Consider the following 26,348-nt stretch of genomic DNA (forward strand, 5'->3'; position numbering starts at 1 on the left):
AATGTAGGTAAAGTACCTTGCTCAAGGGTACAACAGCAGTGTCCCCCCACTGGGGATTGAACCCACAACCCTCTGGTCAAGAGTCCAGAGCCCTAACCACTACTCCACACTGCTGCCCATTTTTGATCCATTTGTAAAGATAACAAGCTCAGATGTGTCTAATTAGGCTCATCTTAAAACATAGAACAGCTCAAACTGGGAGTCCTTTTTCTAACCCTGTCATTTTCCAAGGTCATAAATGGAACAATCCAACTACTGATGAAGACACTATCTGAATAATGCATGGGATAATGCATCACACTGCTGAAGGCGCTGGACAAAATGTTTGGCTATGTCGAAAAATTAGAAACATTGAAAAACAAATGTAACTGTGTAATGTGTGTTCATTTTATATGGATTTGTGTATGCATAATTTAAAAGCAAGCAGATCAACATTTTCACATTAGTTTTACGCTTCAACTGCTGTGCCGTCTTTTGTGTTAAGAAAACAGATGGGACTTTTTTTTTCCCTCATCTGAAATGAATGTGGAACCTATGACCCGCTGTCCCAGAGGCAGGTGTGCTACTTGCTGGGCTGTCAACGTTACAAGGAAAAGACAGTATTAGATGGGCAGAGAGAACCAGAGAAATACATACAAAGCAGGCACATTATTCTTACAGCCTCCTTCCTTTGCCTTTTTATTCAGAATCCCCTACCACCTAGAAAATACAATGCATCACTTTTAAAGTGATGTTGTCAATTGTCTACAAAATCCCCCACACTAAATTGCAGTTTGTACACTATGTTTAATGTTATAACCTGTTTGTGCTCCATAGTGTTTGTGTTAAAAACCATGAATGCTTACATTCCATCAGCTCCAAGTTACAATTAATAATATCAATAGAAATTTGAATCACTGTTGAAATAGATTTCTGAAATAATATAATGCTTTACCAGACCACTTCAAAGTTGAATCTACTTTTGATACATTTTATACTATTTTGATACATTTAATACCATTTTGATAATAGAAAAGTATGGCAGAATCAGAACTACTGTACATTCTCCATTCAAACTACAAACACTCCATGGAATGTGTGTTACTGAAGAGAAATGTCTATGTCAAGCTATTCAAAGCATAAATATAACTAAATTACCATACCTACTTTTATAAAACCACCCCTTTATATTCTGATTTACAGCACAGAAGTTTAGAAGGATTGAAGGACAACAAATTATTTATGTGCAGTTTTCTTTCTTTCTATGGGAGATTAACCAGACTTTTTAAAAATAGGATTTACTGCATTTCAAGTGTAAATTAAAAAAAAAACACATTTGCATGTATTCTGCTAGTTATGATACCCATAAATATTCAGTTGCTGATTATTTTTAATCCCCTGACTTCTGTGTTTCAGCGCATGTGAGGAGGAGCTGTGATGAAACATTGATCACTTGGCTTCCTATCCTCCTTGGATGCTTCAATAAACAAGACAGTGGAATCTTACTTTCTCCATTGTTTTGGCCAGTCAGCATAAGACAGCAGTCTATTGATTAAGCTTTGATAAAATACACAATTCAACAAACTCTCTGGTCAGTGTTCATAATTTAAGATTACTGAAGATTTAATGATGGTGTGTTTGAAGTTATGGCTGATCCCTCCATATTCTAAATGTGAAGCTCAAAACCTCAAAGGCAATGCAACTGAATAGAGATTAATAGCAATGTGTTTTCAAAGGCAAAGCAGCTGCATAGAGATTAATAGCAATGTGTTTTTGTGTTACATTATGGCTGAACAGAGGTTCTCTGAGGGTCCTTGGTCTCTTTGAAATATCCATAGTAAAAAATCAAAAAGCAATTGCTTTCTTACCTCTCGCTGTGTGGCGAATCCTTGTAAGACTCGGGAGAGTCCCGTGCATTCTTTAAATAAGTGGTAAGATCTCGAGCGCACCCTGTGCCATTCAGACGGCCTCGGTGCCCAACCGGACTGGTCTGTCCATTGGTTCCCATTGAAGATGTCACCAGTGCAGAACGGCTTTCTGATGTCATGCTTTCAGTCTTTCCATTGTTCCAGCTGAGAAAAGGTTTAGGAAAAAAGAACCAAATTCAGTTCATGGTTTCACTTTCTGTTAACATCCATTACAATTCTTTCTTTCTATCTTTCTATCTATCTATCTATCTATCTATCTTAGCTAACACAATTTTCATACACCAAGCAAGTCAACCTCACCTCACTGGTCAAGATGTATTAGATAATACAGCATATTGGATATAACCATAGCTACTTACAGTTGTTATTTTATCTTCCAACTTCTAATGACAAAGACATCACAGAACATTAGAATAATAGCCTATTTCGCAATGCAATAATAGATTATTTCGAAAACTCATTCTGGGACAATGCACCCAATGCTGAAGCTTTTAACTGGAAGGCAGCACTCTACAATAATAGCATCAGACAGCCTGTAAATATGCCCTAAACTTTCAAAGATAGTATAAATGGCTCTTTGTAGGTATGCACTGAAAGGGGAAACTGAGGGCTAGTTAATTTTGGCAAGAACCAGAAGCTGCTTGTTTAAGTTTGTATGAAATTGAACTGAAACAAAGGCCTGTAGTTACCTGTGGCTCGATGTCTGGGTAACAGGGGTATCGTGACGTGTGGTTGACGAGTACTGGCTTGTGGAGAATGATGTTTCTGTTTCTTTTTCGATTATATGGTCTGCAGAGATGGCGTTTTTAGATGCATGCTGCTGAAATAATAATAAAAAAGCCATTACAGATATTAATAAAATGAAACATGGTAGACTACAGAACAATAACGTCATAAAAATACAAGAAATGAGACATTATGATCCTTTGACTAATTTTCAATGAAGGCAAAAAAAAACATTCACTATAATTAGCAAATTATATTCATGTGTTATTACCGTCTTGTGTTATTACGCTTTTTTGCCATGATTCTTGGTTTTGTTTTACATTTTACTGCATTATTTTTTTAATAGTGGATAAACCCATTTACGTATTGAGTTTCTTTCATGAACTAAATGTTTCATGGTGCCTACTATTACATCACAAAAATGTCCTTTAACAGAACAGCATTTTCAAATTTGTAATACTGGAGAGTGTAGTGCTTTTCCTTCTATTTTTTCTTCTTTAACATTTGTAAAACATGGCAGTCTGGTTCTGGGAGTGTGATATGATACATTTCATAATGTGTAAGAAAGAAAGTACATGTCTTCATGTTTGTTACCTTATAAAGAGTATGTGCTATTTTACACTTACATTCACTAGCTGTACACTTTCTGTGGGTGGGTTGGGGTGGTAGGGTCCGTTTGCAAGGTTATTCATGTTGTTACGCTCGGATCGCAAACTCTGCCTTAGGCGATCATGAAGCTTTTTCCTCTGTTTCCTGTTTGAGTAAAGATAATCACTGATAAGTACACTGTTTCAGTGGTACGTTTGTTTAATGCGCTATTTACTTTCCAGCTGCATTCAGAAAAAGTTAGAATCAGGTCTTTAATTCCGCAAGTTTACAAGGACTTGCAGATATCTTCTGATGTCTTCAGCAGGGGCTTGACCTCCTTGTGCAGTGCAGAAGAGTCCTGTATCCTCATTCAAAGTTTTTAAAATGTTTCTTAATCCCCACACACATGTAAATAACCATGATTTGGTATCTATAGACAATAGCAAAGTTGGATAAGCTGTTTTGTAAGTAGAAATGGAGGTGAAACATTAGTACATGCATACAGGCAGACAGGCAAACACCTTCTAACTACGGAGCTAAAGAATGCTCTACTGTAGTCTCCTCACAATTGGATAGGAGGTTCACTAGACTTTCAACATATTTTTGTTCAAATTAGACTGAACTTAAATGTTGACGACTATATACATATGCATATACAGTAGTGGGTGATAACTACTGCACTGTATTAGCTCAACATGTATAATTATTCACATTATACTATGTCATCATTGAATTAATGGGAAAACTGCATTACTTGGTTTTGCAGTAGGCAACCACACACATGATGCCAACCACTAGCAGTGCAATGCAGATGCCTGTGATCGTTAGCACTCGTTTCTGGTAGAGCTCTTCAGCTTCTAAAAAGAAAAAAAATAATACAGTTTTAAGTTTTCCACTCTTTACTAAACTTCATTTATTTAAAGCTATGTGTTTAACCATGATGTCGGTGTTTATCATACAAACAAGATAATTGCATACCATAGTACAATTTTAATTTCAAAACTGATGCGATGTTCTCTTTTAATGTATTTATTTGTTCATTTTACAAGGAGACCCGCCTCCTTCCATTATTTCAGTTATTTAAAACTTGGTGAAAGTTAGTATTAAGCCACTCTGGAATGAGCTCTTCTGAGATCTCCATAAACATACTGAATAAAGTGCTAACGGTGATGGAAAACAAGGGAGCACATACCAAATGTTAAATAAGGTATGGTTATGTAAATATATGCATACATGAAAATACAATATTGAGCACAAGAGACAGTTTAATCTGTTTTTAGTTTGTTACATCATGTTTGTAGCATATATATATATATATATATATATATATATATATATATATATATATATATATATATATATATATATAAGACAAATTCCTGTCAAAATTAGTGAGTGGCTGTATACTAAGTTCCTTTACATGGACCATTTCAAATGTTTGAATATACTTTTGTAATTATTATATTATAATTTTAAATGTAACACAATTTAAAATTACATTTCATTTAATGCACGCATTATATATAGAACATACATCTATCTTTACACATTGTACAGTACATGTAAGGTTTTGTTCACAGGTCACACATAACAAGGCTCTCTCCCAGCTAAACTGGAGATCTTACATACTTGTAGAGAATCCAAGTTGTTTCCTTTAGAATAGCAATGTAAGTAATTGAATCTGTATACACTTGTTTTACATTTTATACGTAGCACATCACAATATAGCACCCAATGTGATTTATTAATTTGTAGAACTGTAGTATACTACAGTATGTTTGTGTTTTGTGTGCAGGAGTTGAATTATTCCAATCAGCATAATCATTAGCATTACACGTACATGTACATTTCCTGTGAACAAACCCTGGTAAGGCAAGCATGTAAACACATTACAATTATTGAATAATCATTGGCAGAAAAGAAAGGTTGTTTAAAAGAGACAAAGGACAACTCAATAATTAACATGAATAGTGTAGTAAATGATAGGAAACACACTGACGACACAAAGAGACACTCAATGAAACAGAAGTTGAAAAAAAAACAACAACAAAAAAAAGAAATAAACAGAGTTTGGAGGAGTCAACTGTAGGCCTGGCACAGCATGCTTGATACTGGAAAAAACAGAGTGAAGAATGCTTGGAAAGGCTGAAGCAAAGTTCGAAGGGATTTCCCATACAGCATAACGACTAAATTACTTTGGCCAGCTAACGAGGCATGTACTGTTTCCTTTGGTGGCATTACAGTCAGTCAGTGCTTAAACTGAACAGATACTAATACAATATTCATTCTGCTCAAGTGATGTTCAATGCATATTTTCAGACTCTGCAGACTGAGGATCAAACTCAATAAATGTAAACTAATTCTATATCAAATGTGTATATGTTGCTTGTACTGTCCTAAGGCAATGCAGAGTTGAGGACTTGACTCCCAGCATTCATCAGTGTTTGAGGTTAAAGGTGCATAAAGAATTAACGATATATTGAATGTTCCTCAAGTGTAATGAGTCATGCAGGAATCTATTGTGACAGTATAAACGTGATTTAGAGTCGGTCACTACCATAATGTATAATGTTTACATTAAATTGAAGGAATGCCATTTATTTTCAGGAAATATTGAATTGGTATGTAGCAGATGTTTAATGAATCACTGCCAAACATTTTTGCTAGGACTACTGCTTTATAATTACAATTAACTGTCAGTATGTTCAGAAGTTTGTAAATTATATTGAGTAATTTCTTTAGCACTACTTTTGTGTAAATCTGTTATAGCTGTATGATCCCTTCTTAAGCATAAGGAAACTGGTTGGAATTAAAGAAAAGTCTTAAGCTCCTAAGAATTCTAAATTCGCAAGCTAAAAGCAATGATTGGTCCATACCCATAAATTCAATCCCAAGATGCTCTGCCAATGCAGAAAGTTGACAAAAAGAAAGAAAAAAAGGAAAAACAGTTTCAGAAAAGAGCATTACTCTGTACTCAAAAAGCAAATTACACATGACTAGTCTGCTTTCACACAGAAAATGTGACAAGCGGCAAACATTCAAATGAGACAGTGCTCAGATAGGCTAATAGTTATCGAGAGAGACTTTTCTATAGTGATGGCCTTCGTTATATTGGTCTGGTTAAATTGACTTCACTCTCTTTCTTACTGTTTAAAAAAGACAAATGTAAAAAATTAAGTGAAAGCACTCGAGGTTTTTAGAGCTGCACTTCGTCTAACTTTGCCTGCAGTAAAACTGATGATACTAAAACACAGTAGTAGTAATAGTTCCACTTAAAAAAATAATCAACTCTTTCAATATTATTATCATTCTTGCAATAGCATCAAAATAAAATTAGGTTGTTTTTAACAAATAAATTCAGACGAAGGGGTTATTTCTATTGTATTGCATTATGTACTGTAATATTATATATATATATATTATTTTAAAGAACCTTGCGACATACAATGTAATTTGTTGTTGTTAAGAAGCACTAAACTATTCTGATTTTAGTTAATGAAAACATGCTTTACATCACATGTACATAATATTCCTGTAGTCTGAAGGTTAAATCCATGCATAATAATAGTATTTTTTAATGTGAGCGCTGCAAATGATGCATACTGCAGAGAGCTTGTAAAGTAGCTAGCATAATTAGGGGCATGCTCATGCATACATTTTCACTGTAGTTATTCCGTTGCAAATGTAAGGCTGGTAGTTCAACTGTAATCACATTTATTGGGAAGTCATTTTTACCAGGCAGCTTCAAGTCTAACTAATTCAATGGGAAATAGGTACTTAGAATCAGAATATATTCACTCCATAATTCTCACAGGAAAACATGCTGAGAAAAACATGCACAACTCATTCCCAACCACAACCCGAACAGCAATATAAACTGAATGTACTATTGATAGCGCTGTCTGATACTCTAATAATGTGGTTAAATCACCATGTTAATCAAAGACTTGAATATATATATATATATATATATATATATATATATATATATATATATATATATATATATATATATATATCCTGTTGCCTTCATTTATAAAATACATCACTGCCCAGAAACTATGTCCCATCTTTCACAAATATGTATGTACTGTTTAGAAAAAAACAAATCTGCTTTCGTTTGAAGTTTTGTCAACACTCTTATTTTTCAATAAGGACGCGCAATAAATAATTCATAAAGTTTCGTTCTGGACTCCATTTGAATTTAGACATAGTAACAAAATGGGATTTTCAATCTTAGCCAAGATGGGAGTTGTTATAAAGTCATTACTGACCCACCAGTATGTTGCTGTTAAGACTGCACATTGCTACGGAGCACCTTAATACATGAGACCCTGGGGCTAACAAAGCATATTGGTTTAAAAAAAAGATTTTGAACCCTTGCCATCATCTCACTGGATTTTAAATGACTAAACTGAGTGAAACGGTAACTAATCTTTAATCTCAATTCTCTATACCCTTCGTCCTGTATATGCCCTTTGAATAGGCGAGACTTGCTGAGCAGCACAAATACAGAGCTTCTTTACAACTTTTAAAGTTGTGTTTCTGCTTTAACTAAGTGCCTCCATCCAATTGAATAATTACTAAAAGAAATGGACATAGCTACCTATCCCACACAAGACAGAGGCTGCAGTAAGCAGGCTGGGGAGCTGCAATAGCACCTGCGTTGTATAACTTGAAAGTTGCACTGCTCAAAACAATCCCAGCTTATACACTGATACAGGCATTCCATATTTATCAGATCAGAGTTCGAATAACAACCTAAAAAATCTCTTTGAGTAAACTTGTAATTTACTGCCGCGAGTCTCTATTTTTAATAGCCTGATCATTTGGATCTTGCTATTTTACTTTTCTGAATAACTATAAAACTCCTGAGAAAGGTTCTGACTGATCAAAAATACCCTTGAAATGTATCCATTTGTTCTTGAAGGCTGCACCATCTCAGATGCCAAGGCTATCTTAGGCAGCAGCTATTTTTGCCTGTCCCACTCTGGGAGACTAGACATCAGCATCTAAAAGCACACTGGCCTTATCGGTCATGGTTTTGCTATTGATTTCCTCTAACAAAAAAATATTTTAAAATATAAAATGACAGTAATACTCCAGTGATCATTTGAGCACTTGCATTTGTTTGGACGTTTTAATTAAAAACAGACACTTTAGCTAGACATGATGACTCACTCATTTTTAATGTTCATGTTCATGCATTTATCTGTTGCCAAAAGGGCTTCATTAGAGCTTATATTCAAAGCCCAGTTTATTCATTTTCTCTTAGTTCAGCCTCCCTGAAGCAATGCACACTGGACAATTAAAGGGTTTGTTTGTAGTAAAGGTAATTAACACATTAATTCCTGAAAACTCTTTCTGTCCAACATAAAGTATGTTATATTGATGTCTGTGTCGTGCAATCGTGTTGTTAAACTTTATTTTTCATCTAAAATGATAAATACAGCAATGCAGTTACACGAGTGCTTACCGGCAGTGTCATGGTGCAGCAGTCCTTCATGTTTCGCCTCTTGCGTTAGGAAGTTGGATAGAGATAGACTGGATATATTAAAGGATGGGGGTCCTCTTTGTCTGCTGCACCCTGACACTGCTGGTTAGCTCTCATGTATACTGTGAAATAAACAGCTCCATTGATCAGTTACTGACTGTATGAACATTTAAGTTTTTGTATTTTGCATGAACCTTATTGGGCTTAGTTATCTATAGTGGAGGCTCACCACCACAAACATCCATCCTTCCCCATGATCCATGTATACACCTCTTGGTGCTGCCTGTGAACTCCTCAGCTATAGATATACACCCATGAAGAACAGCTACCTCAGCACATTTACAATTGCACTTGTCTTTTGTTTGTGTCCTCTTTGACCTCAGTATTTCTAAACTGCAATAACCTTTTTTTCCTGTATATTAATTTCCTCTTCTCCTTACAAATCTTTACCTTATATTTGGTGATTGAGTGTTTGCAAAAGATTACTAGTTGAAACAATTGTCATTTTCTTTTAGCATTTCTAAATGTAGCGCTGTTGAGTGTTTAAAAGATATGGATGGTATACCTTCCAGTATGCATTTTAATATGATTCAGTCTGTCGCTCACATATTTGCACAACTTCTTAACCTGTCTCTGCTCACCCCCCTCCCAAATGCAAGCACTAAAAATTAAGACTGCAATCATCTTCAATGTGGTGTATATATATATATATATATATATATATAGATTGTTTTTACAAAAATCAATACATGATCAATAAAAATCCAATTAAGAACTAATCTGTCTAGAATTTGAGAAAATATGGAAGCAACAGGAAGTAGCACTGAATGAGCATGTTTGGGTTCAAGCACAGACAGAAAGAGGAAATAGACGTACTGTAGAAGCTGGCCATTACGTAGTTTTGGCAACGATCACCAGTAAATTCATTTGGGCACCTGAGAGGGAAACAAAAACCACCAAGAAAAGAAACAAGAGAAGAAGTGAGTTTACAGCAGAGTAGATGCCTTACACCTCAGCGAGTATCACCGTTGTTGATCACTGTTAAAAAAAAACAAACTAGAATGTGTTTAACAAACAGACGTTCAATTACAGTACGACTGTGTCTGTTTGTAACACACGTCCTAGCTGAAAGAAGTACCAGGCTGTGTCTGCGCCGCAGTGGACTGCAAATGTATTTTCTTTTGTAAAAATAAAAAAAAAACAATGATAACAATCAACGTTTATCAAATTCAAGTGCAAATAATTTGACCGCTAATGATTCCTTGAGAGATTAAAATGAATGTTGAGTACACACTCCAGTGTATACAGCTTAGTGTGTTACAGGAAAGAAAATTCCACGTCCAATCAAAACTACATCTGCAATACTGACAACCAATGACTAGCCTTTCTGGCTTGCCATGGAAACAATTTTGGAAATCCCTCCTGTAACACAAATGTGTTTAAATCAAAAGTTAGGGAAGATTCAATTAGATTTTTTGATTGCACCAGCTTAAAGCAGCCCACTAGGAGACACAGAAGACACAGGCGTTGATACTTTTAACAGAGATTAAACACCAGAGATCTCTTTTTACTTCTGAAGGGACATACGTTGGATTCTCAGCGGCATTCTGTCTAGACATCGTTCTCCCATGAACTCTGGTGTGCACCTAAAGAGCAAAAACGTAATAAGAAACAAAAAAAAAACAAAACAAAACTTGGAGCTGTCAGTCTGGGTATTGTCTTGTATTTCATAACACAGATTAATATTAACTTAAATCAGTTTATCAATAAAAAAATAATAAAATGTTTTTTCTTGTATAATGCACTGGATCATCATATATTATTATTGTACTCTATATACTACCAAGAGAGGTTAAAAAAAACAAAAAAAGAAAACACTTTAAAATTGCAATGAACATAAGCATTTTCACTAATGAAAGAGGGATGTACTTTCATATTGGTTTGGGACCTACAGTGTATGAAACACCTTTCTGTTTCTACACTGTTTTACACATTTGCTGGAGTCTGCAAATGCAATACTGATGGTGAGCTCGCACTCTTCAGGGTTGGGCATTAGATATTCACTGTAAAAGAAATCGCTCTGGCTGACTTCCCTTTCCCTTGGCCCAGTTAGTAGATTTGATTGCTTTTCAATCATCCCAATTATCATCTGGGTAATCTGTGTTCCGCTTTCCTACAATTGACTTGGTCTTTACATTAATTACAGCTCTGCAATTTCTATTAAACAAGAGAAACAGGCATTTAGTACAATTATGGGACAATGGGTAGATCGCTCACACCTGACAGCTCCCAGAATTCTTGAGGCTCTGCAGCTGCGCTACAGAAAATGTCACTGTAGCGTGTCACACTAATGTCAATATTTTACATTGATCTCTCTTTTTTCCGTTACTATTCCTCATCTTCCTGTTATTTAAAACTTGCTGTCGCATTTTCACTTGTGTTTTCCCAAAGTGGTTAATTTGTTCCTATACTTGTCCTTGTATTACGATGACATAGTAGAACTATAACATACGTCATCGATGCGTGTTTTCACGGGTGATAGTTCACATGTCAACCTACAGCTGAGGAGACAAGCTGAGTGTTTGGCACATCTGCCTGGCAGTGAGTCAGAGACACTCTTACAGGGTAAGCGTTTACCGGACATGAGAAAAAACAGCTTTATGGTTTATGAATACGGTTATTTTTTCATCTCCCAACTTGCATAAACAAAAACAGGTTATTCCCCAGAATGCCAGCAGTTTACAGCTACTGAACAGAAAACACCCAGTATGAATTATTGATAGATTCATTCATGGAAATGTAGTTGTGTGGGGGTGTTTAATGTTGCCAGTTGATGTCGGTATGGAGTGATATATACCTGGCTACAGGTTATGTTCAACAAATGTTGTTACTTCTATTAAACTGCAATAACTGAAAACAACAACGTTTTTTTTTTTTTTTTTAATGGCTGCCATGCAGCACTTACTAAAAGGAAACAAAAGCCCTTAGGGACAGCAGCATTTTTTTTCCTGCTTAGTCATTGAAGAATTTAAGCCAACACTTCATCTCGCTGTAGATAGACTCTAAAACTTTCTCTTATGCATCTTATGGATGTGAGCCAAATGTCTCTGTAGCGCTGTCAATTATCCTCTCAAGTGCTATTAAGGAATTCACTATCTGCAGTTTTCTTTCATAATGTCAAGCCTGTATGGGTAAAGGAGAGGAGGGGCGCACGACTGCAGACATAGGGCTAGCTTTTGTTCCAGTACACATAGAACCACTATGGAATCCAGTAGGTTAGTACCCTATGAGCTGCGTCTGGTCAATGTAAATCCTTGATGGTTATTCATTGTGAAAGCAGTGACAGTGTGGGTATCCACGTTTTCAAAACCGTCAATACACATCAGCTGTGCCCTCTGTAATCCTTCTTCTGTCCATTACCTTACATGCTGTCTGGCACTGCGTAAGTAAGCTTATGGCTGAATGAAGTCCTAATTAATATATGCTGAGTTTTGTGGAGGATGTCTGATCACTAGGGACACTGGACTAACATGACACTAGAGGAATATAAAATATTTTAAAATTTGAATGGAGGGAGTGGCTGAATTCCAATGCATTTTCATTGCTGATTATAAAGAATATTCTGAAACCTGTGTTTTATGATCAGGAATCAATATTTGTAATTAGTAAATGTGCTTTAAAATCACCCACTGTCTTTTTAAAAGTAAAGATCGCCTATATTTATAATGTACGGTATGGTTAAGGGCTCCCAGCAGACAGGAGCCTCCACCTGTTCCCTTTTTAATCTCCTTTTAGTACTCAGGCAATACGGCCAAGTAAATACTCATTAATTTTCAGTTCCCAAGGTAATTGGATTGGATAGCTGCTGTTTGAATCTTGGGCAAATATGTTGCCATGTTTAATAATGTTTATCAACACAATTACCTTTAAAAAAAATGAGAATCTACTCTAAAGATGTACAGGTACATTATAAAGGCACACGTTCCTTCTTAGTTTTATCTGGTGATTTTTCAGCTTTACCTCTGCTGCCCCTTACCTGCACAGGTATTTAGTTTTGCTTGGGATTGTGTTGAGGATGAAGCATTCTCCTCCGTTCACACAGTAGTTCTTCTCACTGTCGCTACACTTGATCACATGACCAGTTCCTATCGTAGGAACAGTTGTGGTTGCTAAAACAAAAAAAAAAACAGATATGTTAATATGAAAGTAAATAGGTAGTAAATAGCTAATACTTAACAACATTATAGTAAATGGTTTAAATAGAAAAATTGAACTTTCTGTTTAATGACTGCTGAACTTAACATGTTTTTTTTTTTTTTTTTTTTTTTTTTAACCTGGCTTGAAAGTACAGTGCTTGCGACACTTAAGATATTGATCCATTTTTTATCGTTCATAAATATGGCATACGTCAGCACATCTATAAAGAGCTCTGCATATTTTACATAGTTCTGAATCTCAATAAAACAAATTACCTTTTACTTTTTTTTATTGAAGCAAAATGCATTAGATTAGTAGATTTCTGGTGGTACAGTATGTACAATATTACAATTATTTAAATATCCATGATATTTTAATACTGAACTGGGTCAAGCATAAATCAAGGATATACAGTATGTATTTATATATATATATAAAGATATATTTTATACAATGCGTTTCATAGATAAACCATGTTATCTGTGTTTATGAGGCATCATAACAAACAATAACATATGCTGTGCCTGTCACAGAAAAGAATAGCAAGTATTGGGCCCGTCATGTCATGCCTGTCATAACAGCTTTTTTCTTCTTAGCCGGATCTAATTTTACTGTACAGTATTTCAATTTAAGAAGTGCTGTGTTTTTTTTTTGTTTTTTTTTCAAAAAAGTCACTCACTTCAAACATTTTAAGTCTGATCGAGACCCTTACATAGCGGCCAAACAGAAACCATCAAAATGAAAACAGGGAAGTAACCGAGTACAATTTATGCCATGAATCCAATGAACGAGGCACAGGAACCGGCAAACAGTACAGCCCTGAAAGCAGACAGCACACGTAGCAATCACAGTGAGGCAGAGCAACTAGACCAAGAAATCAATGTCTTCATACATAACTGGGACCTGGGTGAGCAAATCCATCACTTCAAACAGGACATGTTGCGTCCTCAACCGCCACTCGTGAAGACGAAGAGGCCACGGCTAACTCGTAAAATAAATCTGATATCTTGAATTGGGCCGTGGCGTATGCTCTCTCTATATATCCCATTCTCACAGAAAGTCCAGGTCATGCATGACAACACTGAATGTGTGTGCCCTGTTTATACACTGCACTGTGTTAGGAAAATCAACACACTGTGATCGCTTGTAAGACCTGTCAACGGAGTGATTTGTTATGGTAAAGCTTCCCTTCCAATTAAAATGGGTGCTATAAACAGATGTTCTTTTCAAAGCTGGCTGTATGATCCCTATTTCTGAGGATTAAAGCTGACACATTGCATTAATTGCATGTTTCTATCATTTTCAAGGTAATAAAAAAGGGGACCTACAGGATGATATTGTTCTTTAACTCTACTGTGCTTCAAAAGATTGCAAAGCTGTCTTTGCTGGGAGACAGACTTATTGTAAAGTGCTCTATTAAATCACCAGGGTTGATACTGTATAAAAGTCGACACATCCAGTGGACTATGCAGGTAAAGAAGAACTAAAAAGACACCTTGCTCAATAAAAAGGTAACAAAACTCACTGTGCAACTAACAATGTTTTTTTCATTATACAGCAGGGCTCTTAATTTAGTCCCAATAACCTGCATTCTTTATTCTGCTGAACTAGAATTTTCCATAAATTCTGGTTTTGTTCAACCACATTCAATAAACTATGCATTGGAATAGAGACACACGCACACAATATCACTGTTTCCAATCCATCTACGGGTTACCACAAATCACTGAATATATTACAATGCCAATTTAATACTTCAGAACAGAGAAAGGTCAGGACCTCCTATCACCTGCCCCAAAAAAATCTACTTTTATCACATGAAAGCTGTATTGGGTATCTGTGGCGAATACAATACTCAATGTCATTACAGCCATCCAAGACAGATCACCTTGAACGATGGTAAATCCTAGCCGCTAAACACAAGAGCAAACATTGTCTCTGCAAGACCCAGATTCCTCCTGCAGTATTCACAAGAAGAGACATTTAATCTCCAACACAGTTAACAAATATATAAGGTAATGTTCACCAAAGTCTAGTCTATTACTGTTTTATAAACCAAAGTATGTACCTGAATTGAAATAAGATGAATTACAACACCTGAAAGAACATTTGTAATTACTGTCTACAACAGCGTTTTACATGTACATAGATATACTGTAGTAATGAAATGTGAATTGTGTCAAATATGTACATACTTCTCCTTACAAAGAGAAATTAAATAAAGAAAAAACTTGTATGAACCACTGTTCAATTGCTCTGGGTACATATTCAAAGGTACATTTTAGATTAGGTCTGGTTCTTGTGAATACAATTTAGCATTTATTTAACACCTTTTTTTGTCAAATAAGCTACTTTCTATTATTGCAAAATAAGATTTACATGCTATGAGCTATAATAATTGTGGCTGTATTTTTGAATAGCTAATAACAGTAAATATGAAAATCTCATAACCATTGATATTAATATTATCAGTAAATTTAAAAAAGTGTCCAAGTATCACATTTTATATAGATTTTTTAAAATGCCCATAAAAAAAAACTAATTACATTTTTTTTTTTATTAATATGTAATTTAGAAAAGAAAGTGTTTTATTTCTATGTAACTTTCTACTTTAGAAGTATGTGTTTATTGTTTTAGATAGGTGTTCTGCCTTTCCCCCAAAGCGGACAAAAAATATTACAGGAACTATTGTTTGAATGTAAAACACTTCAAAACAAATACAAAATAAAAACAGCTTACAGTATACAAACTTTCATCACCATAAAAGCTCTATCTCCTCGAGGGCTTACCTGAAAGTCTTCTGAAGTGTCTGGAAAGGTATAGATGCATGCTGGCTCTCCTCAAGCACTCTAGGCTCTCTACCTCAGATTCAGGACTTTGATCTGTGTGCTCTAGATCTCAGCTAATCCTACCTCACCAATATCTGGCTTCCCCTGTCTGGAGCGTTAAAGATCATAACTATTTTAAATAAGCTTTTTTTTCTCTCTGCAACAGACGTCACTGACAGCATCAGAGGTCTTATGCGCTCAAATAACTGGTGGAAAGAAGACGTCACAGACACTTGAAGAGAACAAAATATGCATAGATGAGCTGGCATGTCATAAACAAGTACGCCACCTGAATTGAGAGGCACGTTCCTCCTCTGCGCTTTTGGGAGCAGAGCTGATTGGAAGCACGTAAATCAGCCTCCAAAAATGCTATTACAATAAATCAATACCAGTCTGGAATGCAAGCCTGGAGCCCCACAACTACAGGCAGAGAATGCCAAGCGTGATTTCTCATACTAATTGCTCCATTTACCTAAAGCCTCATAAATGTTAATCAATCACAAAAGGTTGAAAGTTGTTGCAGACCTCTGGTGTTCCATAAAATCCACCCATCCCCACTTGGGCACGTCCAAGTGTCCCCTCTTCTCTTCCCTGATTTGTAATTGCGAATACTGTGTGACACCAATGCAGGCTTTTTGAAATTGGCATTCTGATGCAACCTTTTCAAAACCGCAGACAGCGCTGAACCCTGTGTCTTTCCTGGCAGACACAACTGAGTTTATCCTTAGATTGTCATTTTAAATCTGGAATGATTTCATGGGTCACAGACCTCTCCAGGCCCCCACTGTAACATGAATTATTACTGAAATATCGTCTATGCCAAGCAATTGTTTCTTTTCTGCCCCAACATTAGCTATCTAGAACTAATAACAATATAGATGCAGGGACTAGCAGTAAATGAGCTGTGTACAGCCAGTTTTAAAACATGAATATACTGCAGTCCCTCATTCCTCCAGCCTAACCTCAATTTAATGGTGACATGGCAATTTCACTTAGTTTAACTTTTTGTGTGAACATTTCAGACTACTGTTGTGTCTTTCATCGACTGGTGTTGTGTGTTTTGTCTCATGAGTATATCCTCAACCAAGGAAAGGTAATCTTAATCGCGTCTGAATTTATAGATTTTCATCAGCAATTACTGAATTGAGGATACAAGATAAATGCTTATATGTTCATGAATTAATAAGCTAATATGGGATAACAAAAAAGCACTAATTATACAGCTGGAAATAATGTATTAATGTGTTTACAATTAAAGGGCAGTATTTACTCCTCGTGGAATTACGCAATTATAAACATAATGTTACGCATAAAACGTATCACCACGCGTAGGTGTGTAATATTACATATCACCGTTAACAGAGAAGGACAGGGAAAATGTTGGATCACAATGAGGGTCAAGGGAGCATTGATCGATTTTGCCAGAAAATGCCACGACAAAGGTCCCACGTTAGAAATATTTGAAGACATCGACTAGTTTTGGTCATCGACAGCTGACCATCTTCCTACATAAATGCAGTAACAAATACAGCTGATGCTGAGTGCAGCAACTCACTGTGTAATCTTGTCCTGTCTGATCGGAGGCGTTCTCTTTTGGAAGACAAACCGAAAGAGCTGACGTTCCTTTATTTCAATCTTGCAATTTTGAAAGACTTTAATGTTAAAAAAATCCATTGGTTTCTACTTAATGATACGTTTTTTTTTTTTGTTTTTTTTTACTTACTTGATAGTATTTTGATATCCAGTATGAGATCATTTTGTTATTTGCACATAATTTTGCATAATTTTTTGTGCATAATTCCCTGGAGTGTAACTATTCGCAAAAATGCAAGGATTGTTTTTTTAAGGACTATTTTTCCATTTTGATCAATTAAATCAAGTTTGCAACTCTTTTAGAGAGGCTTCATTAGTTAATCTTATTTTTCAAACGCTCTTTAACCCTTTCATGTATGGAATATATATTTTTTTAAATATCTGAAAAAAGTAGTTTTGGACACAATAAATATATTTTTAATTGAAAAAAATATATTATATGGGCAAAACATTGCATCCTCATATGAGGCTATCATGCACTTGCGTCTTCCCTATGTCCCCATGGAGATTTTGTATCTATCCCCATATAAGGTTGCCATTCATGAAAGGGTTAAAAAACATTCCTTAAAACAGTTTTATGAATAGGGCCCATATAGACAATCACCACAAAACCTACCTTAATGGCTGGATAATGTTCTTCTGCACTTACATATGTTCTAATTTTAGTACAGTACCATGCAATACATAAGGGAACACGTAGAAAGTGCTTCCACGCTCCGCAGACTGTTAAAAAATAGCATGCAGTAAGAGTAAATCGAATTCCCACGCAAATGTGCTCCACTATCAGACCATCCTTCACACCAACCTCGCCAGGATTCCTAAAGAAAAAGTGATGCGGACCCTGTAAACCGGATCATTAAGAATGCACAGCTTACGATGCTGGTACAGTATTTGGTCCTTTAGGACGAGCAAGTCTCTTCAAGGGGGTCCAGCTGTTATCATGAGAGATTTCACTTTGCAGACATGCTGATCTAACTGAGACTCTAAAAGTCATACACATTGTAGCACAAAATCTGCATGTGTACAGTATATGTCCATAGGCAGACAACACTGGTCATAAAGAAATATCTACAGCATCACTGCACCAGCACTCACAATAACTACTCTTTCAACCCTACCCAGCTATTGATTCTGTAAGTAAATAATACTATCTTGAACCAGTATAGGTGAATGATGGGTAATGGTGAAAAACAACCATTCTGATTCAGTTGATGGTTGGATTAGGTGCTGTATGCGTTAACTTCTTTATAAACTATATGGAAACAGACCCAATGGTATTTTTCAAACCCTTTTCAGTGCAGTAACCAATAAAGAATGACTTCAATTATTTAAGGAAAACAACGCTTAACCGCTTCCAGCGAAAAGTGTCTTTTTTTCTAATAAACTTGTTTCTTGTGTGTTCTGTCACAGCTGATTCCTCATCCTGCTTGGAGACATGATACCAGCGTGTATTCAAGTCAAAACGCAACATTGAATCAGGACTTTTTTCCCCACAATACTGACTGTGTGCAGGCTACAAGAGAGTGAAAGTAGTGAAGTACCAGACTATTGGACTAAATATTCACCAGTTTGAACAGTAAGAAACAACATTTTAAACAGTTTACTCAAGTCTTAAATGTACTCTCACAATGTATGTTCATGAAAGATACCATGTTAGAAACTACAGAATAAAACAAAGAGCTTGCTGAATTAACAGGGTTTTTCTCCTTTTAAAAGTCAATTAAAAACCGTGCATGCTGCGTGAATTAAAATCCTCACAAAACAACATTAACAGTACGTACAGTATCTGTCAAAACTCTAAGGAAGCATAAATGGCTTCAGTAATAAACTGTTGACTTATAAAATGGAAATTAATTAAAAGGCTTTTTTATATCATGCGTCAGCATTATCCTGACTTCCTGCACACAGGAATGCCGCTTCTATTCTCGAGCAAGGTATTTAGTTTCAATGCGGTAGAGCTGAGTCTGGCGTTCTTTCTTTTTTTTTTTTAAATGTTCTGATCGGAACTCGACACTAAAAATTGATTAGGCTTTCTTTACATCTGCTGTGGAAAAGTAACACAAAACCTAAAGGCAAAGAAGCTGCAATGCTGCACAGACAGTTGCTTGCTTACTCCACTAGCGTACACGTCTCATGTTTTTGCTGTAGTGGCACATCGTCATTTTGAACCAGCCCTATTCAGAGGAATCCACGTCCAAATCTGGCCAAGGACAGATTAACAAGCATTGCATCAGTGTAGCAAATAATCTAACGAAACACTGCAGGATACAGCATACATTATACAGCTAAGGCCAAACGTTTTGCATTACCTAGAATTTTAGACAAAATAAATATATTTAAAAATCATATTGCAAATTTGTCAGTTTTTTGTTAAGTACATGGAAAACTACAAAGCGGTGTGGTTTCAGCAGGTTTCATTCGGCTTTATGAAGCAAAATGAGTTAAGTGTATAGGGTGATGCAACACTTTTGGCCATAGCTGTACATCAGGGAAGCTCGGCACAGTAAAATACAAAGACACCCAAAAGTAAAATAACGCGCTTCATAGTCTTTGTTTCTCAGTGGAACATTGCAAAAAAAAAAAAATCAAAACTAAATCTTTGGACTGAAAAATGATTCATAGCAATTGTGATCCTGTCTTACATGAATATGACGTCGCTCTTACTTCTCTGGGAGAAAATAAAAAGCTTCACAAAGTAATAGTAGCACTTGCAAGCGCTCTTGGCTCATAATTACCTTCCTGTCTCTTCTGCAAATACTATTCCCTTACACCATGCCCTATCTTTTAATAGTGAAGAAAGCTCAGTCACTGGCCTGTGCATTTTTTGGGGCATTCCAAATGTTAGCAATGGTTTTGACTTTGCTTGTTAAATTTGTACACATCACAGACAGGGAAAACGTTACTTAAGCTTATTAAAGCGATAGAGGCTAGTAAAGTCGGGGATTCAAAAGTGCTGATTAATGTTGTGTCCTCCAGCTTGGTAGAGGACAATACCTGATTAAAGTTATTCACCTAGAACAAAAAAAAAAAAAAAAATCCCAAATTAGGTTATTTTCAACCATAACAAAACAGAATGTGTAAATCCACTGTATGCATAACCTTTCAGAGTCATTTTTGTTTAGGGGGATAAAGCATAATGACTATAATCAGAATGCCTTACAGCAGCTGGATGCACACAGGTATTCATAGATGCTGTGTGTGTCACAGCCTGGCTGTACTGTCAGCAGGGGGCATTGAAAGGCAGTCGGGTGACAGGAAGTGCTTCCATTCTTTTCTGCATTAAGGTGGTGCATTCTAGTCAGAATCCTGGCAGGAGTCTGAAACATAAGAGAATGACTCAGCATGCATAGGTCATAATCCCAGGTGCTGGAAAGGGTAGTTGATATCTGGAAACATAACCTTAAACCAGCTCAATCTAATGATTTTGAAGCATGTATTGCCAAACCAAGATTACAGGGAAACTCAAGCTCTGCCTTTATCATCTGGGTTAAGAGCTAAATTGTTGGATATGTGATACAATGGGATCAAAAATGACTATAAACTACAAAATCAATACCACACCAAAGTGTGTTTAAACTACATAATGAACTTCTATGAACTTATGTGATGTTTCTAGGAGTGACCCTAGGTGTGTGAATTTCTGCATGAGATACCATCACAGATCCTATACTGCAAAATACAAAGCTGACAGCACATAACAATCAGGAATCGTTATATGGTAAATCTGCATGAGGGCCTGCTGCTCATCCAAATCAGCTTCTATCAGCAGGGGGCGCTGATGAGTGAGCAAAATATTTTTGCTTTCTCAGTATGTGGAAATATCAACTTCTGATATTAAATAATGACACATTGTTTTACTATATGGGTATGTTATATTAGCATTGCTAAAAATCTCACATGGAAATCTATAAATTTACCTGCAAATGAGCATTGTTACCAACGGGAAGGGCTGTTTCGATAGTGAGCATGCTTGTTTTATAGTGAGCCCAGTTGAGCCAATTGGGATTTGGTAAAACAGTTTGACATAACAGAAATAAGACAATCTGAAAGTGGAAACCTGCTTGTAACACCACTCAATTGATACAGAACTATAACTTCCATGATGGGCTGTAACATGTGATCACATGTAATACAGTAATACAACAAGCTCTGACAGCTGAAAGGAAATGGGCAGTTTGATTATCAAATAACGAACCTTCTCACTGCAGCAAGAAGCAGCCTTGTGGCAACATCTACCAGTAGCATAAATTCCTGCTAAGTACAGCTGCTAAATGATCTGCCTTGCTTGCATAGCTAATCAGGCTTTAAGCAATGTTTTGAAGTCATTTGAAATCCCTGTGATTAAGCTATCTAGAACACCCAGCAGCGGCTTTCAGACAGCCCTAACGAATACTAATTTCAACCTGTTCATTTACAGATTACATTTTAATAGGCAACCACCCAGCAAATCCATCGAGCCCAAGGTTTTCCTGAAGCTGGAAGGTGTGGTGCGACCTTGAAACAAGAACATTATTTCCCCCACTAGTGTTACAGCACTCTCATTTGAAGGACCTTATACAGTATAAATGTGTTTCACTCAAATGGAATGGCATTGGTGTAAAGTCAGAATGGTTTTGCTTCTAAACCAAAAATCCATGTTATTACAGTCTGTTCCAATTGTAGCTTTGTGGCTGGTACAGTGTCACCCATCGGGCTGCATAGAAGTAACCAGGACAGTTACTGTAATCTGTGGACATGAGGAGGGCATTTGACCATAACATTTTCATAAGGCCTATCACTACTGTTGTCCACAGAAGAGTTTTACCCTATTATGTGTACATGTATTATACTTTTTACCATGCTCACCTATGTTTTACCATACTTTCACTATCTTTTACTATAGTGTACCATGCATTTTACCACGGTACCTCACAAAACTTTCATAAGCATCATGTCATAGAAGTTGTTGGGAATAAATGGAGACTTGTTTTGTTTCAGCCGACAAGTTGGATGCTGGAGAACAGAACGTCTCTATCTACTCATATACAGTATTCTAGAATGGAAACAATGTACAAGCGTCCTTTAACATGCTAAAACGACTATTCCTTTCTTATCTTTTAGTTTTTAGAAGACCTTTTAAAACATACGCAGCACGGAATAACTGTGTTTGACTTGAGGGAGCCAATAAACCAAGGCAGGTGGTGGCTTGTTATCACTCCCTGTGAAACCCTTAAAAACCTTGCTGTGGACGATTACCCAACTCAGCTGCAGCCTATTACAAGAATACTGAAGACACTCATAAGACACTGTCTGTGGCACTGGTTAACACTAGCCTTCACCCATTCAACAAGAAACCATCAATTACCAAGGTTGCCATTTGTCACTCCTAAGTAAGAACTATATTACTGTAGGCTGCAACTGTAGCGTTTTATCCTACTAACAGACAATGGTTACTTTAGGTTACTTTAATCTAAGAATTAAAAATAGTCTGTTAATTAGGGAAGTCATACAGAGCTGTTAATTACTCCCACGCTGTCTGTCATCAATCTTCAGTCACAATGCCAGCATGTACACAGAGCCTTGCAAATCCTGACAGCTGTTACTTTTATTTATTTATCTTTTGCTTTTAGCTCTTAGAGTTTCTTCCCAGGCATCAGACATGCTTTGAAAGAATTATGAAATAAATCATATCAATAGAGTAAAGAGGACTTTACTCTCCCATATATGAAATATTAATACCACAACTGGTTACATCCAAGGTACTTGTAGGAACTCTCTCATGTATTTCAACAATACCCTTATCATGTCAGATAAAAGTAGACACAATTATTTTCTAATAAATAACTGAATCAATTAGATAGAGGTTTGGATGTTATTATGTTCTTATGATCCACAGATCCTTCAGTTCAGTGGAGTCATTTCATCCGAATATGAAACACTCAGTAGGAAATATATGCATCTATTACTCTGCATTTTTACTTTAGACTGAAGCAAGCAAAACATTTCAGAAATAAGAGGAATAAAAGTCCAAGATATACACATACTAAAAGAATCATGTTGTGGATATTATTAAGTTTATTCTATGGGCATTGCAAAGCAATGTAGGCTTTAAACAAAGCTCTAAAGACCAGCGCAAGAACCTCATAAATTATAAATTAACTGTACAATAAAAACATTTTAAAAAAATTACAATTAGGTACACCAGACATCCAACCTAATTTATCAGTGAAACAGGGAACGCTGTCAGATGCTAACAATGCTGTTATTCGACTAAAAAGGATTACATCAACCGTGAAGGTGAAGTTCACTTCATTAGACTAAGGACTTAATCCTGCAATATTTAAACTAAGCACAGTGTTAGTTCTGAAAAGAAAAGGCACCCTGACCTTCTTATAAACTCTAGAGACAACTTCTTTGTTTATTTTTCTTGATCTTCATAATACTAAAGAAGATGATTTATTAATGGTACTTTTTTCTGATTCAATTAACTCTTATCGCTTCCTCTCTTTTCCATGTAAATAAATTTGCAGCATAAGAGGAGATTTTTATTTAGTAAGCTTGTTACAGAATGCTAATTACCGTTAAGGTCTGGTAAGCACAATCAAGCAATTAACCACAAGTGCACACAATTATGACTCAAATTCCACCATGAGAGCTCAGAAGTGTTTCATTATTCTATTGGTAAGCAGCTATACATAGTAACAGAAGATACCAGAGGTGTTATGAATTCTGGGGCTGCTATCTTGCCAGTGTTATCAAATGATGAAATATTTTGTTTAGTTTCATCTATCCCTAATAACATACCATAGACTAGAGGTTTTATAATGTATAGTCTTTTGTTTTGTTTGTTTGTAAAACCAAACCATGTGACAGGCTTACTTGAAGGTGATGTTAAATGTAGCTGTAAGGAAAGCTCCCTTTGAAAACATTCCTTTGAAAAAAACGATGTTCTTTCAAGATAAGCTGAAACAGCGAGTAAAAGGTAACTGTACTACCATAAATAAAAAGGCAAATTGCTAGTAGCAGTATGAATTTCCATTACTAGGAGCCTTTTAATGCTCTTTAAATGGTAATCCATAACTTCACTGTGTAAACAAGTCTCCAAGGTGAAATGAAACCTTCAGCAGCAAGACCTATGAACAGGAACATTGTCTCTCCCTTTCACCCACTATCCTCTCCTTTTGTGTCTTTGTGAGTAAGTGACTAATGAGTGACGGATTACGAGCAAAGATTTAATATGCACAGGAGGGCTTTATACATGAATACATCTTGATGTGTCAACCGGCCTTGCACTGGAGAAAGGAAGGCACTGCCCTTAGTCCATTTCCTTAATCGACTTCATGATTTATCTGAATTCTCTTTGCAGTCTCCTGCCTCATCTAAGTGCACAGCTAGTGTGGCATCACACTCCCCCCCCCCCCCCCCCCCCCATTTTAAGCTAGGGATCACTTTCACATGCTGTAAATGCGGAAACTGCAGGATCATTACACTCCCTTTGGCAGCGGGTTGAGAAGAAATCCTCCTAGATCAATGGCCACCAGCGAAGTATTGCCAGACAAGCATTTTCCCCAATTCAAACCAGCAGAAGAACAGTAAGATAAACTTTAACCATCAAGATTATTTTCTGTTAGAAATGTTATATTAAAGGAGTAAAATATGTTCTCCTAGTGTTAAGTTTACTATTTATTTAGAAAAATAACACAAATCTTATCTAGCTGATGTAGAGTGCTGGCACAGAACAAACAATAGGGAACACAAAGATGCAATAACAAATCCGTTTTGAAGCACGTATTTGCACAAGGTTACTTAACTATGAAATACAACATTAAAAAAAAAGACTCAATACGTCTGATAGACATAGTTAATTAACAGAATGTAATCAAAGGCATGCTCCATGCAGCTGCATTGTATATCATGTCCTCCCTAGCCTGTTGGCTATTGTTGAAGTGAAGGGGGGGGCATGTTTTATTGCCCTGTCAGACATTTTCAGTTTGCTGTATTTTTTGTGTTTAAATTTAGAATTTCATATTTAATTAACCATGCGGTATGATGGGCTTTTAAAGTGCGTCGCTGTATTGGCCATGGCCTGTTCTGTGCCGCACCAAAATACAGCACTCAGTATGCGTGGATATGACCCAAGTGATATTATGCCAGCTTTGTATACAGTACGTCCCTTAAACAAAAACTTACATTAATTATTAAATAAAGAGATGGTTGGAGAAGTACAGAGACAAAGCCTCTTTTGCAGATGCAAAACTTAAAAGTGATAACTGCATTCCAGCCTTTTGTAAAAAATGTCCCTTTAATTTGTAATATGCCTGTTGGGTTTTATGCCAGTATTGGGTTCTTATGAATAAAGTATGGTTGCTTTTAATCTAAAATGTTTGTATTTATCTTGGGATGCTTGTGAAGCCTATCAGTGTATGTTAGCCTGATTTTTTTCATCTATTAACATTAACAAAAATAAACTTAAAAAAGTAATTTAACTGTCTCAATTGCTGAGAAAGTCACAGGCTACGCTGGTAGACCTATTCATATTCTATATGCGACGTGTTGTTTATCAAATCATTACATCAAAGCTAAAGGTCATTGCTGCTAAGCAGCACGCCATTTCATTCATTATTGTTTACACAGTAAAAACACAATAGCACCACATTCTGCAACATGGGAGGTGCTGTAGAAAAAAAAGAACCAATCCAAATCTTCAGTTACCTGTTCTGACAATAGCTACGAAACCAATGAATGGAAGCTACGGTATAGAAAATACTGCATGGACAGCTTTAAACAGCAGAACACCATGCACAGAATATGCTTACCTATTTCTAAATTCAAGGAACTTGGAACTCCTATTCATGTGTTAAGTTTATTTTTTCATATCTTTTTCTTTCCAGAAAACACACAACTGAAATGACTGCAGTGTCAAGCAGAAAAAAGTACCCAAAGAATACCTCAAAGAGTCATATGACATCCTCTATCATCAGGACTGTCTATTAGAAAAAGAGACAGATCCAATGACCTATAACCTGCAGGTAACTA

General features: G+C 36.1%; 1 protein-coding gene across 7 annotated transcripts in view; it reads right to left on the reverse strand.

The window, feature by feature from the left end:
• Positions 1-26,348, reverse strand: part of LOC117963644 (pro-neuregulin-1, membrane-bound isoform-like) — a 169,131-nt gene that overhangs the window by 4,127 nt on the left and 138,656 nt on the right. For 3 of the 7 annotated variants that reach the window (XM_058990491.1, XM_034904491.2, XM_034904487.2), the window contains 7 exons: positions 12,752-12,884; positions 9,592-9,650; positions 6,098-6,121; positions 3,976-4,078; positions 3,260-3,386; positions 2,597-2,727; positions 1,848-2,051 (listed from right to left, as the gene is read on the reverse strand). In XM_058990491.1, coding sequence (XP_058846474.1) covers positions 1,848-2,051; positions 2,597-2,727; positions 3,260-3,386; positions 3,976-4,078; positions 6,098-6,121; positions 9,592-9,650; positions 12,752-12,884 — 781 coding nt within the window. Of the gene's footprint in view, positions 1-1,847; positions 2,052-2,596; positions 2,728-3,259; positions 3,387-3,975; positions 4,079-6,097; positions 6,122-9,591; positions 9,651-10,302; positions 10,362-12,751; positions 12,885-15,701; positions 15,874-26,348 lie in introns of those variants that run through there. The other 4 variants (XM_058990494.1, XM_034904489.2, XM_034904500.2 and 1 more) reach the window with 3 other exon arrangements.

Source organism: Acipenser ruthenus, chromosome 2, assembly GCF_902713425.1.
Source record: "Acipenser ruthenus chromosome 2, fAciRut3.2 maternal haplotype, whole genome shotgun sequence".
Taxonomy (NCBI): domain Eukaryota; kingdom Metazoa; phylum Chordata; class Actinopteri; order Acipenseriformes; family Acipenseridae; genus Acipenser; species Acipenser ruthenus.